We start from the raw sequence: 19,004 nt of genomic DNA, 5'->3' as shown, positions 1-19,004 counted from the left end.
CACATCCTGTGTCCTCCTCCGGGGTCCTGCCAACCCTCCAGGTGCTGCCAGGTAGCAGGGAGCTGCAGACCTCCATCCCCTGCCCAGCCAGGGCACCTCCCTTCTCTTCCTCATTGCTTCCTCCTCCCATCACCTTCCGGAAATGGACCATAGCCTCTGGAAGAAGCTCTGACTTTGTGAATATAGAACCAGAAGGCAAGTATGTTGTTGCCAGCTTCAGGTTTTGGCCCTATGATTTAAACACCCCAAAAGGTGATAATGCAGATTTATCTCAGTACCTTTGTGGAAAACAGAAGGTAAAATACAGGTAGAAAACCTCGCCTCTACCAGTTAGGATTAGGTTTGTTTGCATAGAGTAGGAAACTCAACTGATTACTTAAGAAAGACAGATTCATTAACTTCCCCCTACATTGAGTCTCAGGTAGGCCGTCCAGTGCTCTGTGATGGTCTGGGACTCGGGCCCGTCCTGTCTTTGGAAGATATTTTGGCTACATCTATCAAACTTAATATATGTATTTATTCTGCTTTTAGGAACATATCCCACAGATATTCTTACAGAAGTGTTATTTCATCATTTCATCCTTTTTCATAATTGAAAAAATATCAGTGTCTACCAATAAAACATTAATTAAATAAATCACAATACAATCATGCAGTGGTATATGCACAGTTATTAAAAAAGAATGAGGCAGATCTGTAAGTGCCAATATCAAGAGATGTCTAAGGTATATTGTTTAGAAAACACCTAGTTGCAGTATAATGTATGTCATATGATCTCATTTGTGATTGTATTTCCACATAATACACAGAAGGAAGTGAGTCTTTTTGGGAGGGGCCTCATTGGGGCTTGGGAGAAGCAGGGTTATTGTTTATATTGTTTATACTCTTCAGTACTGTTAAATGTTTTACATCAAGTATTTAATGTTTACTTTAAAAAGAAACATCAAATTATCTTAGACATGGAAGGTACTTTTCAAGGTCATTTTATGCTAATCTTGTATCCAGTCTTGCACTGGTAACCAGTCAAGCAAGTGATCCATCCTCCTGTTGCTGACAGTAAAGGACATCTTAATCATAGACAGAGAATGAACTTGAGTTACAAATAAGTAGAAAAAAAACCAAATAGCCAGAATATGTTAAAGGTCATAGTTACTATAATTTGTCACCCCAAATTCAATAACACTTCAATGAGACCAATCAGAAGGATGAATGAAAATAGAGGATCTGTTAGGAACATGATAGATTGGGATCTTTTCCCAACATTAGAAGCGAGTACAGTGTGGCAGAGTGCAAAAAGCCTGGAGTTTGGGCCCAAAAGACCTTTGCCAATTTCTAGCTCTATAACTTCGGGCAAATTACTTAACATTTTCTTTTTTTTTTTTTAATTAATTAATTTATTTTTATATTTATTTTTGGCTGTGCTGGGTCTTCGTTTCTGTGCAAGGGCTTTCTCTAGCTGTGGCAAGCGGGGGCCACTCTTCATCGCGGTGCGCGGGCCTCTCACTGTCGCGGCCTCTCTTATTGCGGAGCACAGGCTCCAGACGCGCAGGCTCAGTAGTTGTGGCTCACGGGCCTAGTTGCTCCGCGGCATGTGGGATCTTCCCAGACCAGGGCTCGAACCCGTGTCCCCTGCATTGGCAGGCAGATTCTCAACCACTGCGCCACCAGGGAAGCCCTACTTAACATTTTCAAGTTACTTTCCTCACTGGTAAAATAAAGTGGGGCATCTGATATATAATATATCAAATTTATATATATATATATATAGATATATATTATATATCAAATGAAATAATGTATGAGAAGAGATTGGTCCTGGAAAATATAAAGCATTTAATAGATTGCACCTATCATGTTATTTGCATTATTAATATCACCAGTGAACTATATCTGGTAAATCAAGAAAATTATCTTCCTTAAATTAATAGATTATACCTTCTTTTGTTTTATTGTCAAATTTGCCAGTTCTTTGTAAGAAATTAATCTGCATAGAGATATATGCCAGCACCAACAGATTGCCCCTAACACGTTTAACAAATTATTTCAGAACTCGGCATAGCCACCAGCTGAGACTTCCAGGGCTTCGTCACACCTCTGCTAATGATTTGGGTCTTCATGTCAGCAGATACATTAGCTTTTTTCACTTTCAGTATCTGAGCATGTGCTCAGGTTCCAAAACATATTCCAAGGTAAATAGTTGGTTTCAAATTTTAAAAGAAATTATTACTGATGTCTAAGATCAAAGCCACTTGCAGATTCTTTTTTTTTTCCCCCTGGTTCATAGACTCAAATATTCCTTTCACCTGTGATCCAGGGTCGTTAAATACCCAGCAACACTGCGTGCTGCTTTCTGTGTACTGTGGAAGGAGACTGCTCTTGTGCTTCATCTACTCCAGAGAACTGGAACCAACCCACCAGGACCTTAAGAGAGTGGAGTATTCCTATGGACCATCAGGGCCAAGACACACTGCCCGTGTCCTGACCAAGGATTTCATTTAAAAACCCACTCTCAACTCGACCTTCCTTTTATAAATGCCCCTCAGCCCATGATTCCAAAGTACTCTCAGTAAAAGAATCTCGTAAGGCAGCTGCAAAGTTCTCACCGAACTCTATACGGAAGGCAAAGGGAATGCCTAATCTTTGCCTGCCTTGGTGGTTTCGTTGGGATAATAGACATACTTACTCCCACCAAAAAATGTTTACACTGTTCTCAAATAGAGCAGAGGTCTTAACGTTTTCTCAGCTTTGAAAGCTTCTTCTGATTCTTATCTTCTTACCAGCATATTCATTAAGAAGTTCACAGATATATAAGTAACCATTCCAGTTAGACATTTGTATTTCCTACTTATTTGACCGATAATTTTTGAGAATTTTTGCACTTCATGTAAGAGGCACATTTTTGATTAAAGGATAATTTTAGACATGCTCTGAAGAGTATATAGGTGCGTGTCGTTTGCATGCACATATTCAGGATGGGCTGTTTCACCAACATCCCTACATCCAGCCTCAGAGTGTTTGTAGGAACAAGTGTAGCACTGGGGCGGACATAGTACCAGATGAGGAGAAGCAGGCTTGGGTAATTTTTGTCACCCCAAACTGTCTGTGAAAGTTTGAACTAGGCATCAACTCTCTCTGGCTGAATGAGGCCATCTTTAGAGTATGAGGTATCACTGTTTTTTGTTTTTAGTTAATTTATGAAAAACACAGGAGCCTTTCAAAGTGAAAACCATACTATGAAATATAAAAGAATGTTTCAAAACAATAGCTGGGGGGAAACCAATAACTATTTTTTTAATGTATATTTTGAAACTGTTTCCTCATTAACAGCTTTTATTTATTTATTTATTTATTTATTTATTTATTTTATGTATTTAATCAGTCATCAATTTTATACACATCACTGTATACATGTCAATCCCAATCGCCCAATTCAGCACACCACCATCCCCACCCCACCGCAGTTTTCCCCCCTTGGTGTCCATATGTCTGTTCTCTACATCTGTGTCTCAACTTCTGCCCTGCAGCCTGGTTCATCTGTACCATTTTTCTAGGTTCCACATACATGCGTTAATATACGATATTTGTTTTTCTCTTTCTGACTTACTTCACTCTGTATGACAGTCTCTAGATCCATCCACGTCTCAACAAATGACTCAATTTCGTTCCTTTTTATGGCTGAGTAATATTCCATTGTATCTATGTACCACAACTTCTTTATCCATTCGTCTGTCGCTGGTCATTTAGGTTGCTTCCATGACCTGGCTATTGTAAATAGTGCTGCAATGAACGTTGGGGTGCATGTGTCTTTTTGAATTACGGTTTTCTCTGGGTATATGCCCAGTAGTGGGATTGCTGGGTCATATGGTAATTCTATTTTTAGTTTTTTCAGGAACCTCCATACTGTTCTCCATAGTGGCTGTATCAATTTACATTCCCACCAACAGTGCAAGAGGGTTCCCTTTTCTCCACACCCTCTCCAGCATTTGTTGTTTGTAGATTTTCTGATGATGCCCATTCTAACTGGTGTGAGGTGATACCTCATTGTAGTTTTGATTTGCATTTCTCTAATAATTAGTGATGTTGAGCATCTTTTCATGTGCTTCGTGGCCATCTCTATGTCTTCTTTGGAGAAGTGTCTATTTAGGTCTTCTGCCCATTTTTGGATTGGGTTTTTTGTTTCTTTAATATTGAGCTCAGTGAGCTGTTTATATATTTTGGAGATTAATCCTTTGTCCGTTGATTCATTTGCAAATATTTTCTCCCATTCTGAGGGTTGTCTTTTCGTCTTCTTTATGGTTTCCTTTGCTGTGCAAAAGCTTTGAAGTTTCATTAGGTCCCATTTGTTTATTTTTGTTTTTATTTCCATTACTCTAGGAGGTGGATCAAAAAAGATCTTGCTGTGATTTATGTCAAAGAGTGTTTTTCCTATGTTTTCCTCTAAGAGGTTTAGAGTGTCCAGTCTTACATTTAGGTCTCTAATCCATTTTGAGTTTATTTTTGTGTATGGTGTTAGGGAGTATTCTTATTTCATTCTTTTACATGTAGCTGTCCAGTTTTCCCAGCACCACTTATTGAAGAGACTGTCTTTTCTCCATTGTATATCTTTGCCTCCTTTGTCATAGATTAGTTGACCATAGGTGTGTGGGTTTATCTCTGGGCTTTCTATCTTGTTCCATTGATCTATGTTTCTGTTTTTGTGCCAGTACCATATTGTCTTCATTACTGTTGCTTTGTAGTATAGTCTGAAGTCAGGGAGTCTGATTCCTCCACCTCCGTTTTTTTCCCTCAAGACTGCTTTGGCTATTTGGGGTCTTTTGTGTCTCCATACAAATTTTAAGATGACTTGTTTTAGTTCCATAAAAAATGCCATTGGTAATTTGATAGGGATTGCATTGAATCTGTACATTGCTTTGGGTAGTATATTCATTTTCACAATATTGATTCTTCCAATCCAAGAACATGGTATATCGCTCCATCTGTTGGTATCATCTTTAATTTCTTTCATCAGTGTCTTATAGTTTTCTGCATAAAGGTCTTTTGTCTCCCTAGGTAGGTTTATTCCTAGATATTTTATTCTTTTTGTTGCAATGGTAAATGGGAGTGTTTCCATAATTTCTCTTTCAGATTTTTCATCATTAGTGTATAGGAATGCAAGACATTTCTGTGCATTAATTTTGTATCCTGCAACTTTACCAAATTCATTAATTAGCTCTAGTAGTTTTCTGGTGGCAGTTTTAGGATTCTCTATGTAAAGTATCATGTCATCTGCAAACAGTGACAGTTCTACTTCTTCTTTTCCAATTTGTATTCCTTTTATTTCTTTTTCTTCTCTGATTGCCGTGGCTAGGACTTCCAAGACTATGTTGAATAATAGTGGTGAGAGTGGGCATCCTTGTCTCATTCCTGATCTTAGAGGAAATGCTTTCAGTTTTTCACCGTTGAGAAGGATGTTTGCTGTGGGTTTGTCATATATGGCCTTTATTATGTTAAGGTAGTTTCCCTCTATGCCCACTTTCTGGAGAGTTTTTAATCATAAATGGGTGTTGAATTTTGTCAAAAGCTTTTTCTGCATCAATTGAGATGATCATATGGTTTTTCTTCTTCAATTTGTTAATATGGTGTATCACATTGATTGATTTGCGTATATTGAAGAATCCTTGCATCCCTGGGATAAATCCTACTTGATCGTGGTGTATGATCCTTTTAATGTGTTGTTGGATTCTGTCTGCTAGTATTTTGTTGAGGATTTTTTGCCTCTATATTCATCAGTGATATTGGTCTGTAATTTTCTTTTTTTGTAGTATCTTTGTCTGGTTTTGGTATCAGGGTGATGGTGGCCTCATAGAATGACTTTGGGGGTGTTCCTTCCTCTGTAATTTTTTGGAAGAGTTTGAGAAGGATGGGTGTTAGCTCTTCTCTAAATGTTTGATAGAATTCACCTGTGAAGCCATCTGGTCCTGCACTTCTGTTTGTTGGACTATTTTTAATCACAGTTTCAATTTCATACTTGTGATTGGTCTGCTCTTATTTTCTGTTTCTTCCTGGTTCAGTCTTGGAAGGTTATACCTTTCTAAGAATTTGTCCATTTCTTCCAGGTTTTCCATTTTATTGGCATAGAGTTGCTTGTAGTAGTCTCTTAGGATGCTTTGTATTTCTGCCGTGTCTGTTGTAACTTCTCCTTTTTCGTTTCTGATTTTATTGATTTGAGTCCTCTCCCTCTTTTTCTTGATGAGTCTGGCTAATGACTTATCAATTTTGTTTATCTTCTCAAAGAACCAGCTTTTAGTTTTATTGATCTTTGCTATTGTTTTCTTTGTTTCCATTTCATTTAGTTCTGCTCTGATCTTTATGATTTCTTTCCTTCTGCTAACTTTGGGTTTTGTTTGTTCTTCTTTCTCTAGTTTCTTTAGGTGTAAGGTTAGATTGTTTACTTGAGATTTTTCTTGTTTCTTTAGGTAGGCTTGTATAGCTATAAACTTCCCTCTTAGAACTGCTTTTGCTGCATCCGATAGGTTTTGTATCATCGTGTTTTCATTGTCATTTGTCTCTAGGTATTTTTTGATTTCCTCTTTGATTTCTTCAGTGATCTCTTGGTTATTTAGTAACGTATTGTTTAGCCTCCATGTGTTTGTGTTTTTTACATTTTTTTCCCTGTAATTCATTTCTAATCTCATAGCGTTGTGGTCAGAAAACATGCTTGATATGATTTCAATTTTCTTAAATTTACTGAGGCTTGATTTGTGACCCAAGAGGTGATCTATCCTGGAGAATGTTCCGTGCGCACTTGAGAAGAAAGTGTAATCTGCTGTTCTTGGATGGAATGTCCTATAAATATCAATTAAATCTATTTGGTCTATTGTGTCATTTAAAGCTTCTGTTTCCTTATTTATTTTCATTTTGGATGATCTGTCCATTGGTGTAAGTGAGGTGTCAAAGTCCCCCACTATTACTGTGTTACTGTCGATTTCCTCTTTTATAGCTGTTAGCAGTTGCCTTATGTATTGAGGTGCTCGTATGTTGGGTGCATATATATTTATAATTGTTATATCTTCTTCTTGGAGTGATCCCTTGATCATTATGTAGTGTCCTTCCTTGTCTCTTGTAACATTCTTTATTTTAAAGTCTATTTTATCTGATATGAGTATAGCTACTCCAGCTTTCTTTTGATTTCCATTTGCATGGAATCTCTTTTTCCATCCCCTCACTTTCAGTCTGTATGTGTCCCTAGGTCTAAAGTGGGCCTCTTTTAGACAGCATATATATGGGTCTTGTTTTTGTATCCATTCAGCGAGCCTGTGTCTTTTGGTTGGAGCATTTAATCCATTCACGTTTAAGGTAATTATCGATATGTATGTTCGTATGACCATTTTGTTAATTGTTTGGGGTTTGTTTTTGTAGGTCCTTTTCTTCTCTTGTGTTTCCCATTTAGAGAAGTTCCTTTAGCATTTGTTGTAGAGCTGGTTTGGTGGTGCTGAATTCTCTTAGCTTTTGCTTGTCTGTAAAGCTTTGGATTTCTCCATCAAATCTAAATGAGATCCTTGCCGGGTAGAGTAATCTTGGTTGTAGGTTCTTCCCTTTCATCACTTTAAGTATATCATGCCACTCCCTTCTGGCTTGTAGAGTTTCTGCTGAGAAATCAGCTGTTAACCTTATGGGAGTTCCCTTGTATGTTATTTGTCATTTTCCCCTTGCTGCTTTCAATAATTTTTCTTTGTCTTTAATTTTTGCCACTTTGATTACTGTGTGTCTCAGCATGTTTCTCCTTGGGTTTATTCTGTATGGGACTCTCTGCACTTCCTGGACTTGGGTGGCTATTTCCTTTCCCATGTTAAGGAAGTTTTCAACTATAATCTCTTCAAATATTTTCTCTGGTCCTTTCTCCCTCTCTTCTCCTTCTGGGACACCTATAATGAGAATGTTGTTGCATTTAATGTTGTCCCAGAGGTCTCTTAGGCTGTCTTCATTTCTTTTATTCTTTTTTCTTTAATGTGTTCCACAGCAGTGAATTCCACCATTCTGTCTTCCAGGTCACTTATCCGTTCTTCTGCCTCAGTTATTCTGGTATTGATTCCTTCTAGTGTAGTTTTCATTTCAGTTATTGTATTGTTCATCTCTGTTTGTTTGTTCTTTAATTCTTCTAGGTCTTTGTTAATCATTTCTTGCATCTTCTTAATCTTTGCCTCCATTCTTATTCCGAGGTCCTGGATCATCTTCACTATCATTATTCTGAAATCTTTTTCTGGAAGGTTGCCTATCTCCACTTCATTTAATTGTTTTTCTGGGGTTTTATCTTGTTCCTTCATCTGATACATAGCCCTCTGCCTTTTCATCTTGTCTATCTTTCTGTGAATGCGGTTTTTGTTCCACAGGCTGCAGGATTGTAGTTTTTCTTGCTTCTGCTGTCTGCCCTCTGGTTATTAACAGCTTTTATGGAGATATAATTCACATACCATGCAATGCACCCATTTAAACTGCCCAATTCAAAGGTTTTTTGTTTTTGTTTTTTATTACACTGTTGTTTTAGTTGCTGCAGTGAACACTGGCATACAAGTATCTGTTCAAATTCCGGTTTTCAGTTCTTCTGGGTACACTCCTAAGAGTGCAAAATTGCTGGGTCATATGGTAATTCCATGTTCAGCTTTTTGAGGAACATTATTACTTTTAGAAAAGTTTGTACTTATGAGTTACTGCACTAAGCATCTTAAATGTGTATTGCATCTAGTTGCCATAGCAAACTTTTTCATTTATTCTTATTCATTCATTCAGCAAGTAATTTTAAAGGATCTACTATGTACCAGGCACTGTTCTAGGCACTGAGGTTCTCTAGTGAACAAATAACAAAGTTCCACCCTCTTGTAGGTCTTACATAATAGTAATAATGGCAGACAATAAACAAATATATATATATTAATAAATGCCATTAAGGCAATGAAGAAAAATGCATGGTGAGGAGGAATATTGCAGAGGATGGCTGTAGGTACGAGGGATGCTATTTTAGATGGAATTAAAGGGGAATGTCTGTGAAAAGCTGACACCTGAGTAGAACCCTAAAAGAATCGAGGCAGGGCTTCCCTGGTGGTGCAGTGGTTAGGACTCCGCCTGCCAATGCAGGGGACCTGGGTTTGAGCCCTGGTCTGGGAAGATCCCACATGCCGTGGAGCAGCGCCACAAGTACTGAGCCTGTGCTCTGGAGCCCACAAGCCACACCTACTGAGCCTGCGTGCCACAACTACTGAAGCCTGCGCACCGCAACGAGGAGTAGCCCCATCTCGCCACTACTAGAGAAAGCCCGCGCACAGCAACAAAGACCCAACACAGCCAAAAATAAAATAAATAAATTAATCAATTAATTTTAAGAAAAGAATCGAGGCAGCTAGTCATCCAGAGATCTTGGGAGACCATTCTGGGGAGAGGCAAAAATGCAAAGGCCCTGAGGCACGTCCAGGCTTGGTGAGGTCAAGGAACAACAGACAGGTTGGGGTGGCTGAGGGGAGGGGTGGGGTGGGGTTTTTTTATATTGTGATGGGAAGGCATTTGGAGAGTTTGAGCAGGAGACAGAGGCAATCAATTATTCTGCCTATTTCTAGGTAGAGAAGGCTTTAAGTGATTTTACCAAAGCACCCGGTGAGTAACAAAGAAAATTTTCCCAAGTAGGTTCACTCCGGAGTGCATGCTCTTCCCCACCAGTCTAGGGCGCGTCTCTGCCCTAACACTATTCCTTGCTGGCTGTCGTTGCTTTACAGAGGTACCCTACAAGGTGCTCCTTCCCTGGGATTGGTTCGTGGCTCTCTGTAAGCGGTAAGCCAGACGTTAAGCGGGTCTTGCCAGGCGTGGTGTTTGAGGTCTCTGGATTCTCTCCGCAGGCATGATGCACTCCCCGGGATTCGACGCGAACAGCAGCCTGGGCTTGCAGATGCTGATGAACGCGGACAGCCTGTACTCGGCCGCGCACTGCGCCCTGCTGCTCAACCTGAAGCTCTCCCACGGCGACTACTACCGGAAGCGGCCCGCCCTGGCGCCAGGCACCATGGTGAGTGTGCGTCTCCACCCCGCCACGCTGAGGACCAGCGGCGGCCTCTGGGCTGGCACCCGAGCGTCATTGCCACGAGAGGGATGGCCGGTGTGTTCTATCTCACACTGATCTGGAATGGGTGATGCCCGCGGGGCTGTGGAGGGTGGACGGACGCAATGCCCAGGAACCGTTGTGCAATTTGCACACGCGGTGAGCCGCACAGCTACCCACCTAGCTCCAGGAGTAAAGAACTCCGTGTGCCTGCAAAGGGCTGCCTGCCACTGGCCCAGTAAGTTCATCCAGTGGCATTAAACACACGTGTGTAAGACATATTCAGAAACGTAATCAGTATGTTAAGTAACAGCAGGAGATGTGCAGAGAATGGTCCCCTTTGCAGAAAATGCAGGCGTGCTGTTACAAAAACCCTTCACTGAGTTCCAAAATATACCGAGACCCACTCGGACCCAGAGCTAAGCTCACTAATGTCGATAACAGAACACCTACTGTGAGGTGATGACAGTGATGAGTATTCTTCCGTGGTTGGCTCCCTGGCGTGAGCAGACCCCTCTGTGGCGGACCCTGGGACCAGGTCGAGAGCCTAAATCCACGGAGCGACATTAAGGGATCCGCAGTCATTTGTTTGATAAATGATTGACAAATTGTATGTTTCCGAGGGTAAGCGGTGGCTTCATGAGTGTAAGTCAAGTATCTCTTGAGACACATATGTCCTTCGGGGAGGACATGCCACCTCTGCTGCTGATGGGACACTAAGAAGGAGGTGCTCTGTGAAACATTTCTGTGCATTTTCTAATCCTCCCACATGTCAGAGAGCACAAATATAAAATGTAGTATCCCTACTCCTCCTACAGGGTTTCTTAAAAAGATCACATAAATGAAAGGACCTTCATGAAGTTGGGGACTTTTCCATTGCAGTTTCCGCTTCCCTCGCCACCTTCTGTCCCCCAATCGACAAGGTTGTGTTTTTCCCATAAGCGGTGACTCAGTGACTCGGGACATGAAGAGGCGGCAGAGGAACATGAGAGCCTGTCTGTTTGCAAGGGATCATATTTGGTCACCTTCTCGTGTGATCTTCTCTGCAGAAAGAGTTCATGAAGCAGGTGCAGACCAGCGGGGTGCTGATGGTCTTCTCCCAGGCCTGGATCGAGGAGCTTTACCACCAGGTTCTCGACAGAAACATGCTCGGAGAAGCCGGCTACTGGGGCAGCCCCGAGGACAACAGCCTTCCCCTCATCACCATGCTGACTGGTCAGTGGCTTCCTGCACGGCTCCGTGGCACTCGGTGGGGTGGGGAGGGCCGGCGCTTCAAAGCCCCTTTCAGGGAAGCAGTAGTGTTTCAGGCAGACTTTGAAACAGCACCCACAAAGCCTCCCTGGCAGTTGATGACAGTTCCAGAGAAGTGTCATGAGTTCACCTCATAAGAACTTTCTGTCCTTTTTCCACGTGGGACTCTGCAGGCTCACTGTGCCCCATTAGATTAGGAATTATTTAGCACCTACGTCTGTTGGGATAAAACTGTAGACCTCTTCTGGGGATATGAAGTACGGTCTGGGCGCAAAGCCCAGAATTATTCCTGGAAACTCTCACATGCTCATAGATACCCTGTATCGTTCAGTGCTTCTGAGAATTTGCCAGTAATGTAAAATGATTGATTTTTTTTTTTTTTTAATTTAGTTAGTTAGTTAGTTATGGCTGTGTTGGGTCTTCGCCTCTGTGCGAGGGCTTCCTCCAGTTGTGGCAAGCGAGGGCCACTCTTCATCGCAGTGCGCGGGCCTCTCACTATCGCGGCCTCTCTTGTTGTGGAGCACAGGCTCCAGACGCACAGGCTCAGCAACTGTGGCTCACGGGCCCATTTGCTCCGCTGCATGTGGGATCTTCCCGGACCAGCGCTCGAACCCGTGTCCCCTGCATTGGCAGGCAGATTCTCAACCACTGCGCCACCAGGGAAGCCCAAAAATGATTGATTTTAAACTTGGCTTCATCCCCATTTCTTGTCCATATCAGAGTTCTCCCTTCCCTTCCCAGCTGTACCAGAGTGAAAAAGAATGCAAGGGAATTGCCTGGCGTTAGGACTCTGCACTTCCACTGCAGGGGGGCCCGGGTTCAATCTCTGGTCGGGGGAATAAGATCCCACCAGCCACGCAACATGGCCAAAAAAAAAAAAGAAAGAATGTAAAATAGCTTGCCCAGCATCTTTTCTTTAGTGTCTCGAGTTTTTAAAATCCTATTTAACTATTGGAAATATCATATGAGAACATAAAGAGAAGTATGGGGTGTGGTCATAAGGCAAGATTTTGGCAAAAGCAGCCACTCATGGCTTTGCATGGCATAACTACAATGTCAGGTCAAGATCGGGGAGTGCTCAAAAGTTTGGACTGGTCATCAGGAGCCTTAATAAATTTGATCTGAGTTCCCAGACTGGTATCTGTCTGAGTGATCTTTTCATGGCTCCCACTGATGTGATAAGTAGAGCATGGCCCTACATGGACACCTTCCCTGCCCTCTCTGTGGTGTGTATGTCCTCATACAGCTCCACACGGCTTTGCACCGGGCAGGGCACACTGGCAGGAACCTGGGGCAGTCCAGCTGGGAGGCAGAATCTGTTGTCCCAAAGGATATGTTATATTGCCTGTGGTTGCCACTCTTACAAAGGTGGCAGAGTGAACTACTGGCAGGTGGAGATCAACACTGAGGAATTTGGGAGAAGGCACTATTTAGAAATCAGGTAGGGAGTCAAGACATACAGTGAGGTCTATCCATAGCAGGCAGCGTCTTGGTCATTGTCTGGCATTTGGAGTGTTGGTTCCAGAACTAGGATGGAATTGGGGGAAGCAAGACTGGGTCCTAAGCCTTGCAGACTATCATCACCAGACAAGTGACCAATTAGTATTTTATTAATCATGATAATATTTACATCCATTTGAAAAATAGGAATTCATATTTATGAAGACATTTATGAGACATTTATTCAGTCTACCTATAAGCACTGCTTGATTTCCATCTCTGCACAAACTGGCTTCAGATTGAGATTAAAGGTACTGTCCAGAGCTTCTAAGTGCCTTGGAATTTAGATGAAGATCTTAAACATGCCAGCTTTAATTTCAATACCATAGTTTCTGCCAAAATTAATCTCTGAATTTCTTCCCTGAATCTTAATACAAGGAGTCATACAGTAGATGTAAAAATGAACAAATAGGGACTTCCCTGGTGGCGCAGTAGTTAAGAATCCACCTGCCAATGCAGCGGACCTGGGTTCGAGCCCTGGTCTGGGAAGATACCACCTGCCGCGGAGCAACTAAGCCCGTGCGCCACAACTACTGAGCCTGTGCTCTAGAGCCCACGAGCCACAACTACTGAAGCCCATGCACCTAGATCCCATGCTCCGCAACAAGAGAAGCCACTGCAATGAGAAGCCCGCTCGCGGCAACTAGAGAAAGCCCACGCACAGCAATGAAGACCCAATGCAGCCATAAATTAATTAATTAATTAATTAATTAATTAATTAAAAAAATTGAACAAATAACAGGCTATTCACAGGAGCCATATTCATCAGTCATCACTGTTAATCAGCCATCTCTTTTATAATGGAACAGTAAGTTCAATTGCTTCATCCATAGGGAAGTTATCTAACTTTAGATTAATGATAGAAAAACAGAGACTTTTCATAAGAATTCGACAGAATTACGTTATGTGATTCTTTGTAGCAAATTTCAGGTGTGAAGTGACAAGTGAATTTGAGCAGCAGTTAACCTAGAGCTTGGAAACGTCCATCTAATCTTTTCATTATGTGCAAGGAAAAGCAATAGCAGTTACCTGGTCATCAACACTGTACTACTACCTGTGGCCATTCCTCATGTCATGTCAAAGTATTCTATAGATTGTGGAATTTTAGCACTTAGATAAGCTTTGTGTTACTTGAATTCGTCAGTCCTTTACCTAGCACATAGGAAACAAAACTTTGATACATGGCAATTTCTGGCAAATGTCATTAGACCATTTGACCATAAGTCAAATTAATTTCAGTGAAACCGCTCTGTTCCCACTGTAGTAGTCATATAGATTTCTCCCTGCCTTCCCTCCCACACCCAGTTTTACTGAGCGGTAATTGACATATTAATCCCAGGTGTACAACATAATGATTTGATATATGCATATATTGTAAAATGACCATCACAGTAAGTTTAGTTAACATCAATCACCTCTCATAGTTACAAATTTTTTTCTCACTGAGGTGAGAACTTTTACGATATATTCTCTGAGCAACTTTCAAAGAGATGTGTTACCAGAAGTCTCTAGACTTCCTGGAGTTACTGTAAGAATCAAAGATATAATGAAATAATTTTCAAACACCATGCAAGTCTCACCCTATTGGGGTGAAGGTGAAGTTCTAAAGCAGGGAATAAGCTTATGTTACCCTCTTCTCCCGTCCCCTCTGTGTGGTGCATTCACCTATGTTAGCTGCATTCAAATGCATATGCTTCTACTCCATGGTCACTCCTCCAATGGTTACCTCCTTTTTACTGAGGAATTTGGGGCCCAGAGAATGGAGTACCTGGCCCAAGACTACTTAATTCAGAGGCAAGGCTGAATCAAAGCCCACCCCTCTCAAGCCAGGCCAGTCTCTTCTTACCAGCATGTTAAGGAATGGTTCATTGAACTAATTCTGTAGATGAGAGTATATTTTAACAAAAATTTAAACAAGGTGAATTAGAATCCCATATTGAGCTGAAGTTTGGTGTCATGGAAGGAGGCCTGGATGGGTGTCAGAAGACGTGAATACTAAGTCTAATTCCTTCCTTTGCCAGCCTCATGACTTGGGCGATTTACCTACTTTGAATACTTATTTCTTTCTCTATGAAATACGGAAAAGTAATACCTACCCTGCCTAGGTACTTGGAGTTGCTGGGAAGATCTAATGAAAAAAATGTTACGTGAAAACACTTTGAAAATTGTAAGGTATTATTAGTAAGGTATTGTGCTTTCCAATCAGATTATATGATTATCTGACCAAAGAGGCTTATCCTCCTCTTAATTCTTTTGAGGAAGCTCTGAAAAACAGATCCATGTTGGAGTAACCTGTACATATAAAATGTGGGAATAATGCCACGATTTTGAATAAAAGCGAGTGTGCAAAGATCAAAATATTCTAAATCAATAGATTTTCTAGCAACAGAGGTATCAGAATTTATTTTCTCAAATAAAAAAATCCATCAGCCTAACAGAAGAATGCTCTAGCAATGAAAGAAAACTGTACTGAATGGATAAAACAAAAATTTTAATATTCTGATAAAAGGTTGCTACATACTTGGTACATAACAGATCCCACGACTATTTGTTGGGAAGAAAATGAATATTGTGGTAGCCGTTTGTTTTTGACTGGAGTGTTCTTTAAAAAGAAAGAAAAAAACCTTGCCCTTTTTCCTTGACAGATATCGATGGCTTAGAGAGCAGTGCAATTGGAGGGCAGCTGATGACCTCAGCTTCTACGGAGTCTCCTTTCACCCAGGGCAGGAGAATTGATGACTCCACGGTGGCAGGTAGTGACTTGGGTCTTGAGTTTATGAATATACATCCATCGCGTGTGTTACCAGCAATTAAATTATGATGTGGCAGCTTTCTGTACTGACGTAAATGAATTAAGATTTCATCTTGGCAGAAAAATACTTGATGGACGTTACTAGCATCATCCAGCTGCTGATGCAACATTCATTATTTATAAGCACAAAGTGTAACGCAATACGATACGATATAACCCTTTCCATTGTATTTCCTGTAGTAGAACTGCACACGGCTCGATAATGCTAATGTGATGGTCAGAGAATCCCAGGCCATTCATTGCCAGGTTGTTTTATCTCCGGAAGGTGACCCACAGCCCTTCACGTTCTAGGTGTGGCGTTCGCTCGCTACATTCTGGTTGGCTGCTGGAAGAACTTGATCGACACTTTATCAACCCCCCTGACTGGCCGAATGGCGGGGAGCTCCAAAGGGCTGGCCTTCATTCTGGGAGCTGAAGGCATCAAAGAACAGAACCAAAAAGAACGCGATGCCATCTGCATGAGCCTCGATGGGCTGCGGAAAGCAGCGCGGCTGAGCTGTGCTCTAGGTATGGCGGACGTGGTATCCCTGACCCGTGGCCCAAGGGGTGTTCCAAAGGAACACATTAGGAACGGCCCTAGTGGACACCAAGTCTTTTAGAAGTGCTTCTGCCAGGTGAGTGGTTAGAGAATAGACTCAGTTAAGGGGTAATTGCTTGTTTCCTCTAAAGGAGTTGCAGCCAACTGTGCGTCAGCCCTCGCCCAGATGGCAGCTGCCTCCTGTGTCCAGGAAGAGAAAGAGGAAAGGGAAATCCAGGAACCCGGTGATGCCATAGCACAAGGTAACAGCAGAAGGGCTAGAATCCACCTGGTGCCTATGTGAAGTCTGCACGTGCCCGCACACACGAGCAAACACACTTATCCCTGTTGCATGTGTGATACACGGCGTATTGTATACCACTGGTGATGAGATCCCGCTGGATAACAGGCTTGGGTCAGTTTTACATGGCTGACGCTCCAGACTGCTCACAATAGGTCCCTCTGGACACAAGAGACATACTGGCTCCTGGCGACTAGGAAAGTGCACTTGGCTGCTAGCCAGAGGCCCACCTGGCTCAGCTATTCACACCTGTGGCATCCTCTGGCCACTGGCTTTGAAGCTTCCCAGGGTGCACATTTGAGGACCCCCTCAGGCTACAGTGGGAAAGATAGAATGGCCAGGGTTCTGAAGGGGGGGAATCAAATGGATGGAGGAATCCCTGAGAGGAGGCTCAGGAAGACTTTGCTCTTGTCAGAGAAAAACCTGAGCTTTGTGAACTTGGGAAAGGGTTGATTTTTAACTTGTTAAAATTAGTCAGTGAAGTGGATGGTTATCTAGATATAAGGAAAGAGAATAGCCTTTCTAATAGCAATGGAAGATAAATGGCAGACAGCAAACAAGGAAAAATTGGAAGCTTGGTCCAACTTGTGCTAACAATGTATCAGGTATATAAAATAGGTAGTCACAGAAAGAGTCAGCACATCTTTAGCTGAGAAAAACAGGTTAGGTTGGTGTTCCTCAAACTTGAGTAATAGAGAGAATCATGTGAAAACAAAGCAACTCTTACACATCCCCAGTGTTAACTGCAAAAGGGTATCACACTTTTACTTAAAATGTACAACTATAAGTTACATAAAAATACTTAAATTTAAAGTTCTTCAAAAACTATTAAACCAGAGCTAGTATTTGAATTATAGACAAATAAAAAATAAAATCAATATCCCATCCGTGAGACAAATGATGCTTTGCTAAACATCAGTTTGCCCTTCACAGTAGGAGCATGGTTTGGCTTCCTCTGTAGTGAGCGTGCTGTGTTTCTGGGTTCTGGACCATTGCTCAGTTTTCCCACTAGACCCATCTTCCAGTGACTGGACACCTCAATTCATGCAGGATGCTGTCGTTTGGCCTTGCCTTGGCATTTTGCATAATTGACATCTTAAGTCACCTTCTGCATCCTTTCTCATTCATTATCTACAATTTAAAAAGTATTATTTGAAGATCACAAGTATAAACGTAAACTCAGGGAGTGAAATGATATGGGAATTTTCAGTTATAAAGCGGTCATCATGGTGCTGAGTGTGTACATACATATGTTGTTTTACACGATCATCATGAACACCTAACATTAAATAAACCTCAGAGAGGACTTGGGAAGGCCAGGAATTCTTTCTTATTATCAATATGAGTACACAGGGGCAGAGGATGGGTCTGGGCACAGATGGCTTTAGCTGGGATTGGCCCTTGAAGCCCATCCTCACTGCTGTGACTGACCCAGATCCCAGGGGTGGGCCCAGAGGAACTGTACCTACCAGCTCAGAATCCATGGACTTCTGAAACCCCGGGGCTGGGGTCACCAATGTCTGTGGGCCTGTGGGCTGGGTAGTTTGCATGATGAGCCTCGGGGACCTGCCATTGAAGAGCTCGCTGCCAGTGACATCCAGTGACATCTCCTGTTTCCTCTTGCCCTTGCCCAAGAGCACATTCTTTCCTTTCCCTCCTTTCTCCCTCGCCTTCTGTCTCCCTTACTTGGACTGTTATTCTAGCGAATGTCTTTCTGACGCAGTGAAGCTAAAAGTGGAGCAGAAACTGGAGCAGATCGGGAAGCTGCAGGGGGTATGGCTGCACGCAGCCCACGTCCTGTGCATGGACGCCATCCTCAGTGTCGGCCTGGAGATGGGCAGTCACAACCCGGACTGCTGGCCACACGTGTTCAGGTGTGTGACCGGATCCCCACCCCCGCGGGCCTGGCACCGCCTGCCGGGGGTGGGGGTGGGGCGGGGGGGGAGGGGGCCTGCCGTGGGGAAGGGGTAGAACCCTGCACCTGCCAGCACGTAAACAGATCACAGTAATTCACGGAGTTTGGAAAAGCCCCAAATGAGAGGTTAAAAAGACAAGAGGGAATAAGGGCCCAACTGAACGTATGTCTCAGAGAACAGAGTGACAGAACTGAATTTAGGAAAGTGTGAACTATCATTGACATTGTCTGTGAGAGGCAGATAACATCATCCCAGGGAAGGAAAACTGATTCTTAACTAGAGGCTGGTAAAAGGCCACGTCAGTTAGGTGAATACCAGGCAGATCTGAAAGCTGGTCACGTGTCAGCAACATAACATGGCTGCATGTTTATTAATGTCCTTTTTATTGAAAGGAGGATTTTTGTTAGCTTACATGGACACGTAATAAGTACAGTTTGCCTACTTTTAATTTAGCTAGACAAAGGAAAAAATAGAATAGTACATAGTGTCAAAGACAGCCAAAAGTTTGGCTCTTGGCTTTGTAGTATCAAAGTAAAAAGAACCTCCCAATCAGTTACACGGTTCACAGCAAAATAAAATAAAAACAAAGCGAGAGCTCCACAGTCCTCCCACGATCTAGAAGAAAAGCCTGCCTTCTCTGGCAC

At 42.2% G+C, this 19,004-nt stretch overlaps 1 protein-coding gene across 3 annotated transcripts in view; it reads left to right on the top strand.

The window, feature by feature from the left end:
- ARFGEF3 (ARFGEF family member 3) overlaps positions 1-19,004 on the top strand; it is a 207,729-nt gene that overhangs the window by 124,594 nt on the left and 64,131 nt on the right. For all 3 annotated transcript variants that reach the window (XM_036871783.1, XM_036871784.1, XM_036871782.1), the window contains 6 exons: positions 9,864-10,030; positions 11,113-11,278; positions 15,460-15,567; positions 15,918-16,133; positions 16,296-16,406; positions 18,168-18,318. In XM_036871783.1, the coding sequence (XP_036727678.1) occupies positions 9,864-10,030; positions 11,113-11,278; positions 15,460-15,567; positions 15,918-16,133; positions 16,296-16,406; positions 18,168-18,318 (919 nt within the window). The remainder of the gene's footprint in view (positions 1-9,863; positions 10,031-11,112; positions 11,279-15,459; positions 15,568-15,917; positions 16,134-16,295; positions 16,407-18,167; positions 18,319-19,004) is intronic.

The sequence above is a fragment of the Balaenoptera musculus genome, chromosome 12, assembly GCF_009873245.2.
Source record: "Balaenoptera musculus isolate JJ_BM4_2016_0621 chromosome 12, mBalMus1.pri.v3, whole genome shotgun sequence".
Taxonomy (NCBI): Eukaryota; Metazoa; Chordata; class Mammalia; order Artiodactyla; family Balaenopteridae; genus Balaenoptera; species Balaenoptera musculus.
This window is presented reverse-complemented; position numbering and strand designations above follow the sequence as displayed.